Source organism: Rhea americana, unplaced genomic scaffold, assembly GCF_003343005.1.
Source record: "Rhea americana isolate MKP2758 unplaced genomic scaffold, rheAme1 scaffold_69, whole genome shotgun sequence".
NCBI classification, from domain to species: domain Eukaryota; kingdom Metazoa; phylum Chordata; class Aves; order Rheiformes; family Rheidae; genus Rhea; species Rhea americana.
The window spans coordinates 1,840,855-1,850,532 of NW_028186856.1; the positions used below are offsets into that span (position 1 = coordinate 1,840,855).

General features: G+C 41.8%; 1 protein-coding gene across 1 annotated transcript in view; it reads left to right on the forward strand.

Annotated features, from left to right (window-relative positions):
• Nucleotides 1-7,958, forward strand: part of ELK3 (ETS transcription factor ELK3) — a 30,099-nt gene extending 22,141 nt beyond the window's left edge. The window contains exons 4-5 of the mRNA XM_085321375.1: nt 1,003-1,125; nt 5,024-7,958. Coding sequence (XP_085177501.1) covers nt 1,003-1,125; nt 5,024-5,122 — 222 coding nt within the window. The 3' untranslated portion in view covers nt 5,123-7,958. The remainder of the gene's footprint in view (nt 1-1,002; nt 1,126-5,023) is intronic.
• Nucleotides 7,959-9,678: the final 1,720 nt, after the last annotated feature.

The following is a 9,678-nucleotide window of genomic DNA, read 5'->3' on the forward strand; positions in this document are numbered from 1 at the left end:
TAAGTGAGATCCCAGTTGCAACTGCCAGCCTTRGGGGGCAGAGATTAAATTTTTGGCCCTGTGGGAAGCTAGTAGGTACCAGCATGCATGGGAGGCCAGCTACTAGGGGGAGATATGATCTCCAGGAAAAGCTCATTTACATATTTTAAACTCCAGACAGTCAAAGTGATGCCCAAGTTGGGCAGAGCACTGAGGCGCTACTCCTACACAGTGGTACACGTACCCACCTGTAAGGAATTTGTGCACTCAAATGCCATCAAGTGCTTTGCTACATAGGACTGGTTTTGGTATTTGGCATTTAGATTATGGGAGAGATTAATTCAGTGTTCCAAATACTTTGTTCAGAACTGTCACATCGCTTTCATGTTCCTTTCTGGAAACATAAAAGTTACTCTGGGTACAAAATAATTCACGTGACTCTTCTCCTTTGAACAGAGATTTGCGTGTGATTTAACTGTAACTCCCCTCCACTTGKGCTTTAAAATGCCTGAGAAAATTCACAGCTCTCCTTGTGAAGCCCGACACAAAGGCTTAGACTCCTTAGAGCTAAGGAAAGTTTCAGTTTTGGTTCTTTTCAAACTATCAGCTGTATTCCCTGCAGTCCCCCTGGGCGCTGGAGCCTGCTGCTCACCCTGTGAGCCAGTGCRCTGCTAGTTCGTTGAATCTTCTTCCATCTCAAACAGGAACCATCAGGGGAGTAAACTTCAAAGGCCAACAAAAGCTCTTTTGACTCCACACACAATTGCATTAATGCTTYAAAACCTGCAGTCGGTTCAAGTTAGTGCTCTTCTTCAAAAAGGTAAAAAATGATTCCAAGGGAGACTAGGCAGTGTTTACAGACATCGTGGCATGCATGCATGGTATTTTATAGAGTAACATGTGGTTCAGATAAGCAATAACTATGCATCTCCTTAAGCAGAGCTCAATATAAACAAAATCAATCTGCATATGAAGGAATGTTAATCACAAGCTTTTCTTTTTYYTTTTTTTTTAATCTTGCAGACCCCAAATGGATTATTGCTGACCCCAAGCCCGCTGCTGTCTAGCATTCACTTCTGGAGCAGCCTCAGTCCTGTCGCTCCTCTGAGTCCTGCCAGGCTGCAGGGACCAAACAGTCTGTTCCAGGTACGTCTTTCTAACGCACATGTTTTGTTTCTGAAAGCACACATGGGGAAAAAGCCATCAAGGAAGAAAAGCCATCTCAGAGTGCCCTGGAGCTTTTCAAGCAGTTTGACAAAACATAGGAATAAACCGGCATTTCTAGAGAGAGGCCCAGGTTGTACTTACCCTTTAGACCTGTGGCAGCACTGTCAGATCCTATTGGTCAGTCGCTGTAGCGTGGCAAGAACATACGTATTGCGTGAAGGAAAAAGAAACAAACACTGAATCCCAGTGAGAACAAGTAACTGGGCCCTCAGAGCTTCAGAAAGAGGCTGCAGACCAGAGAGGGACTGACCAGGAGAGTGTGGAACATGGACTCTGGAAARATCAAGATGAGGTTCAGTCTTGTACAGCAGAGAGGGTGTAGGTTGATCCTTCAGTCTCACTGAGAAAGGTAGGACGTTCTTGTATTTAAAATAAAGTCACTGAAAGTCAAGGCTCCATTTTCAGCTTTTGTGCAAATTATCCACGCATCCTCAGGAAAATCACGGATCTCTGAGCTCTGTTTCACCATATTCAATGGGAGAAAAGCAGTGTTGTCCTCTCTCTCATACAGATGCCACAAAAGTAAAAATCTCRAGACTTTGTAGAGATGCATTAAATAGAGAAGTTGTTAAGTAAACCACAACAGTGGCAAAGCTCAGCTGCAGCATTTGTTTGATGACTTGGAAGAGGATTGTGGGGATGGTGGTCTCAGCAGCTCCAGCTGTAGCTGCTGCAAAATAGCTGACTCAGTAAGTCACAGAAGCAATTGTGCTGACTAGCTAATTGGCAGGAAGCACAAGAAGCTGAYGGCCATCGAGGCAGCTGAGGAATGCAGGGAAAACCCTGGAATGAAATCTCTAAGTGCTTTGGCTGGCCAGCACTAATGCAGGAGAGGGATGCTGGTAAACAGAGCCCTGATGCTCTGGGGAAACTAGCTATCCTGCTCCGGGTTGGGAGCGCTCTGCTCAAATATGATCTCACTGAGGTCATAAGTCTTTTTACCTTCAGTGGGACAGCTGAGCACAGATTCCTAAGGCTTCACTTCATATAAACTCATTTTTTGCAGATTGGACCTTAGGTTTGCACACATAATTAAAATCAGGCAAACATTTTGTTTGGGAGGGAAGTGTCTGAGGCTTGTCCTGGAACAAGCTTGCAAAGGCAAACACCCAGCAACCTCCTGTAGGAACTGAAAGTGAGAAGTGGCCTTGGTTCCTTAACTCCTGAAAGAAGGCCCTTATAAGAATAATGTCTGATTCAGGTACAGGCCAGGACGACACGYCTGTAGAGCATTAGGCATTATTTTAACAGCCATTAGGAAATGGTATCTGCAGTTGAAACGTAACCAAACCCCATCACGTGGGAGCCCTCCCAGCAGTGGACCTGCCCCACCGGCAGAAGCTGGGTGGGCCCGYGTGGTGTCGGGGCAGTGCTCTCCAAGGGCTAGGGGCACCCTGTGTGTGCARATAAGACCATGCTCATCAGGCGCCACGTGGCAAGTAAGGGAAAGAGACAGAGGTGCTTCACAAGGTGGTTTTGTTTTCACTTGGCCATTCCCACTGAGAGTTTAAAAGAACATTTGTTTCTTGTAAAAGGAGTCAAAATCCTGCAAGTAGCTGAAGACCAGTGCAGCGCTACAGCTGACTGACAGCATTGCCACCCTTGCTGTTGATGTGCATGCAGGTGGGATTAGGGTCCTGTAATTTTCCTTTTTCTTTCAGGTGTGCTCTGCTTTTCACAGCAGAGCTGTGCTTGGCTTTGCCTGTAGATCTTCAACAGTARTGTTTCTCTCGTACAAAAACCAGGATGAGGTGTACCTGAGTCCGTGGTCCCACTAAGCCCAGGACAAACCTATGGGAAAGGCTGGTCCTTGCCTTAAAGTTGCTGGATACAACCGTGTGAATGCTCCCTCACAGTGCACGTAGATGCTTATTAACTTGTAAAACCGCTTTCTGTGCCTGTAAGGTGAAAGCAAATCCCATGCATCTGTGCCTACTCACCCTTACAGCAAACACTGTAATCACTGAAATTCGCAGTCTCTTTCCGCACAGTTTACCTTGATGCATTGACCTACCTGGAAAGTCTTCCCTTTGAAGCAATACTGCTGTGTAATTAAACTTATTTTGATGTTTCCTCATTGGTTTGAAATAACCAGATAATTGGAACAGTGAGAGACTTGCGCAGAATCGGTTAATTCAAGAAAATGGAGTCAAATTTAAGAATTACCAGATTAGTTTAAGTAAGTACTGAATTAAGCATATTTTCTTTGTTACTGCTGTACTGATGGTAGCACTGAGAGGGCGTAGGCAGGTCCCAGATCTGCATCATATCCAGATGTATGAATAAAGAGCATAGTCTTGGCCCCGGGGGCTACAGGGACCACAGGAAGAAGAACAAGACAGCTGGGTTAGGGTGGAGACTAGAGGAAGGATGAAACTGTAGCATTAGCATAGTTTGCCTGTCAGGCAGCAGCGCCAGCATGCCACCTGCCTAGACAGCCACCCAAAGATCACACAACYGTCTCTTTGTTAGCTTTAGAAATCACATTAAACACATTTTAATTTACATGTCTCACTTAAGAAACACAGACTAGAAAAGCAAGAGTTTGTAATCAAGTTCTGTGTTTTCATGAGTGTTGGCAGAAGCAACAGAAACGTTTCTTCTGGATTTGTTTGGCTAAGAGAGAGCGATGCCAACCACTCCTGGCTCCRCGCTGTACCATGGGGATGGTGCCGAGACCCCTGCAGCATACTGCTCATCTGTGCTTGGTCTGAATTTCAGCTGAAGGTTGGAAGATAGTTATCTAGGGTCTTAGTGGAAGAGTCATCATGGTCTAAAGAGATCATGTGCCCACGTAGAGGTTAGTTATCCCACAAAACAGGATTTAAATGGATGTTCGCTGTTTAAGGACTGATCTGATAAGGAGTTAAAAAAAAATACACAAATCTACTGGAAATCGGGATTTCTGCTATTCAGGTCTTCCTCTCTTAAGCCTATAGAAAGAGTGTGTGTGTTGGGGGGGAAGAAAGTCCACAGAGTGCAGACTGCCTCATGGAATCAGGCCCTGAGGCCAGATGAGTATCTGGTCTGATACCTGCCTCGTGCTGTGGCAAGTTTATCCCACCTATTTGCTTAGTTTTGTCTTGGGTCAGAGTGTAGGTACTCATCACGCATCAGTGTAGGCAAGTTACAGACAGGCCGCTCGAGTGAATTACGAATACGCTGGTTTATTTATTGAATAAATATTCTGTGTACAGCATTTCAGAAGTAGAACATTAATACTGAAGTGTAGTGTGCTTTGCTTCACCTAAATGATCCAGTGTGGCTAGTTTGCAGCCTCTTAATGAACATCAAAATTCTTAATTATTTGCATGAGAGTAATTTTCACAACTTTTTATGTATTCACAACTGTGATTTTTTTTTTCTATCAGAAAATTACATTTTGGCTTTCATTTTTGCAAATATCTTTCTTGCTTAGCTTCTGTGAAGGGCAGATAAAAAGCACAGATGCAATTAATATTTTGTTGGCTGAAAAATATTTGTGGATGCAGAATGGGTGGCTAGCATTTCTCTGTGTTGCTTATTTTACCAGCTTGATGGCAGCTGTACTGTTACATGAACTTTTATGTAAAATATAGCTGGTAATATTCTAAATTCTTAAGTATTTAAAGATTATACAGTTTTCATCCTCTCTTCTACTTTCCAAATGTCTGATGCAGGCATTTGGTATACATCTTACGATATGGAAATCAGAAGTTTTGAAAACATCTGGAATCAGCTGCTAATGCTGAGTGAATGTGCTTTTGGGCAGAATGATTTGAGATAAAGAACAATTTTTTAAATTATTTTTATTTTTTTACCTTTTGGCCTCTTACAGTTTCCAACTCTGCTAAATGGTCACATACCAGTGCCACTCCCCAGTCTGGATGGAGCCTCTTCTCCAGTACTGCTTTCTCCAAATGCTCAGAAATCCTGATGATGCCTCATCCCTTTAAGGACTCGATGGTGGATTTAACACTTCATTCCTATGGGCTAGTTTTTCCTGTGTCATGAGAAGGACATTGTGAAACCCTCTATTACTTTGGTTTGCACTTTTCATTACATGGATAATCTACTTTTATTATGTTAGCATTTTTAAACAGTGTTTATATATAAAAATATATATAAATCTGTTTTGCATTAAATGAATTATAATTTTTTTATATCATAGCTCTCAAGTGTTGAACACTTCTGTTGTTGATGAAGTACTTCTCTTAATGGATTGCAACAATGTATCTAATAAGGATGTGAAGCTTCTTTTAATCCCCTTTTCTGCATATTATGCATTGTGCTTGTATAAACTATAACCGGCTGTGCCTTCTTTTGCATAATGTCATGTAAATGATTTATATATTTTCTAGTATTAAGATAAAAAGTTGAAAGACAAAACTAGTATTGAACAGCCCTACGGTAGTATTTCAGTATTTTCTCCACAGATAGGCCATATGATGCAGTGTATTCATGTAACTTTGTATTAAGTGCTTTCAAATTGTATAAAAATAGCCTTATAATTTTTCTTTGCTGAATTGAAAGATGTAATAAATGTTACAGTCAGGAAGTGCATTTAAGAGTAACAAAGCCACATCTACACACTCATGCCCAAATTCTTCTGTGCAGTTGCAGCGGGGAGGAACCGGGCTGAGTACGCTCATGAAACGTTTCCAGCATTGGAAAGCGCTTCTGTAGAAAAAGAGCCTTCGMTCAGAATTTATTTGGCATATACTACTTATAAGCTGTCAACATTACAGCTGGAAARACTGTAGGTAATTGCTGTCCTCCCAGGGAATGGGGATCATTCCTGATGGAGAATTTCCAGGTGCTTTGTTCAGTCGTGCCAAGTGCCTTCGACCATTTCCCTTGAAAGATTATTCTAGCTACCAAAGCTCAGAAGGTCACATTTCCCCTTCCCTCGAAGCTGGAGAAGTTGTAGGACTGTAAATTAATGCCTGGTGCTTGTAAAGAGGCATACTGTACCTGTGGGAGCTTTGTGCATAAACAACTGAATTCCGGATTAAAAAACAACACTGTGCTACTATGTATTTGCAACTTTAACTTATTAGGTATGTCCTCTACCTTGAGCTGATGGCTTAGTCATCTAAATGTCAGGTTAGGATCAGGCTAGACTCCCTGGCACCACAGATTCTAATCTTGGCAGGGCTGATGCAAATCTTCAATTTTCTGAGGTGGCTAAATTGGGTTGAACACAGTTTTACCATGTAGGTCTTTCAGATGAGACCTTAAGAAAACAAACTAACCAAAATCAGGATCCTTGCTACATATCATTAAAGACTCTGCTCTGCTTTCTGGCCAAGCAGCTGGTAAAAAGTGAATTCTTTCTTAATCTTATGCAGTGAGTTGTTTGCTGATTTTCTGCCTGGATGCATTTCAGTGATGATGTGTGTAGTTAAGTTGTGAAGTGCTTTTGGATCCTTCAACATGAAAGGTGCTAAATAAACATTTTATTAATGCAGCTCTGACGTTTAAAAGCCGTTTTTGGGGCAGAGGTAGTCTGACAAAAGACAGCAGGAATTTTCCTCAGGYTCCTGGGTTGCACAACCAAAAATGACTCCTCAGTTTCACTTAGAGTAATCAAGTGAATAAAACACTGCCATATCTACACGAAGCACTAGTGCCGATAAACAGAGCAATCAGATAAGAAAAAAGAATAAAACAAGAAGCTTTTCACTTGATCCAGCATTTTAGGAGCTCCAAGAGGTACTATCCCGTGCAGTGAAGAGAGCAAATGAACCCAGGCAATATTTATGAGCAAAAGGRAATTTCAGGCTAAGTAAACTCAAAATAGGTTGGGAGACAGCACATAACCAATGAGCCTGACTAGTCTAGTGCCGATGAAATCACACAGGCTTGCAGATCAAACGTTTCCCTTCTAACAGATACATTTTTCTCAGGTACATGGAATTTTTCTTCAGTTACTAGGTTATATACAGGCAATTATTGACACTCCAAGGCCAACTATCTCCTCTTTTTTTCCAAAGCTGGAACTATCTACTTCAGTGGAGTTGCACCTTGCATATATATATACTGGATAGCTGGTAGGAGAACAAAGCACAGAGATGAAGTGTTCTGTGTTTCTCACTATGAGTCTAAAAAGTAAAGATATTCATGAAGTATTTGGTCTTAAACTTAATAAAAAGTATTGCTGAATACCACACTGCAATGAAGAAATAGAGGAGGAAGTGCATGACAGAGAAAAGCTTCTTACAGTAAAAAGCATCCAGATGCTCCTAATTCTGCTTCTTCCAAAGTTTGACTCCTATTAATAATTTTCCATTTAAAAGGCTGACTACTCCCNNNNAAAAAAAAAAAAAAAAAAAAAAAAAAAAAAAAAGATGGCAGAAAAACAGCAATGCTAGGAAAAATATCTCAGCAAATTACTGTAAAGGATCCAAGAGACTTCAACAAAAGATTTCCAAGGGAAGACTCCTGGAAACAGCACTGTCTTCTCATCTTTGAGAGAATACAAAATAGAACATTTTCTTTTGCTGCTAAACTTTACAATAAAAAAAAAAGTTTGTCAAAATAAAATCTGCCTTGCAAAYTGGTCAGTATGTGGAACAAACTCTTACTGTTGTGGACAAAACAGAATTATACAGATTAAGTCAAGCCTCACAARTCAAACACTTACCTAAAACACTAGATTACTGTGCTTTATGCTTCAAATAAAATATTCTATTGGTAATTTTCTATTGAATTTTATTAACAGATATCTTTTTAACTGTAGAGAAAAATCAAATAAATGTTTGTAAAATAAATACTTTGGAAGTGTCAATGTTTCTGTGGCAGTGGAGACCTCCAAGACTTGTTACTTGGGTTACTCTTTCTTGGATGTTCTTTTTATTAGTTGCAGTTCAATTGAGCTGGAGGGTTTTTGGGGGATAGATTTACATTTTATTCACAGTTTGGCAGTACAGGAAGTTTTCAATATTTTATAGGCTGGGTACCTAAGTCGGCCATTTTTATCTTACCTTTAAATTGGTTTTCTTGAGAAGCAAATGTCCATGAGTCAGGCCACAGCTACCGAGTAGCTTTGCCAGATGACACACATCTGCTGGCTCTCACCTGCACTTCCAGGGCACGGGGAGGTAGCACCAGTTCTGAAGAACACTTCCAAAGTGGGAAAACAGTGAGGAATGATAACGAAGCAAAGAAAATGAGAGAGACTTGACACCCACCCCTTACGTCCACCAAGAACAATCTGCTTTGTCCGAATAAAACTAGCCTCATCAGACAGGTGCTTGCCAACCYGGAGACAGCTACCAAAGAAGTAACAGACTGTCAACAAGATGACTGCTTAAAGGGGAAGCAGACTCTGCAGTAGAACAGACTGTGATTTTAATTCTAAAMGAAAGTCTCTGAATTGAGACACTGTGTGATCCTGTGCCTGGAGGAAGTATCTTTAGAAGCCATCATGACCACCAAATAAATTTAGAAAAGGCACCGTAAGTATAGATAGCCTTTTATGTAATGACATTGCTGTTCCCTTCTGGTCTTGCGGCGCTCTGCGTATCCTGTAGGATAAACAAACACAGGTCACTCTGACCTAAACTCACCTACAAAGTCGTCAGAAAACTGCAACTTTTGAAATTGCTTTTAGCCCCAAATGGTAACTGCCCTTAACAATTAACATGTGAGTGCTCTGCCTGCAGAGACGGAGTGCAAGCCTGTTTCTTGAGGGCAAAGTGACTGACAGCTCAGCAAGGAGTGTAAATTTATTTAAATGAAAAAAAAGAGCGCGAACCTTAGGCGAGGACTCTGGAGCAATCGGGCACATAGCCCGCCTTGGAGGGGGATTTGTGAAACAGCTTCTTACACCAGAGGACTCCAGGGGATACTGTTGTTTTTTCCCCCTAGTAGATTCCTATCGTTTCATTTTGTGTCCACTCCGCGAGAAGGGCGCATCGATAAAACTAACGTTAATTATTCCTAATGTGGCCCCAGGCCAGCTTCCTCCTTTTGTAAATTAAGGAAAAGCACATGGAAAGGGAAAAGGGGGGAAAAGAAAATCTTTGAAAACAAGCTAGACGCAATAGGTACATTGAACCGAAAACAAGCTCACGGCGTGAAAGAGGAGCAGCAGTGGGGCCTGGCGGGAGGCCTCCAGCAAGAGCCTGCTGGCAGGGCGACAGGCCAGAGCGTCCTCCCAGGTCTGCAGTCCGCGGCGATGCCATTTCAGGCAGCAAGAGGCTCCCGCTACAACAAATGAGGAAACTTTATAGCTCTGCGGGGGATAATTTGTTTCGAGGTAAGGCATGTGAGGCTGAACGAGACTCCTGTTTCAGCCAGAGCACCTCGAAAGCAATCTCCTTAAGAGGGCCTGTTTCTTAAATGAATTTAGAGGATGTAGCCGGGCCAATAAATTAAGCAGTTATTTAAATCAGTAAGTATGTGCATATGTGTGTACTCACGGTTTAAGCTGGCCCGGAAACTACTTAACGAGTACTTGAAACGAGTGAAGGGACTTTAGAGAACACA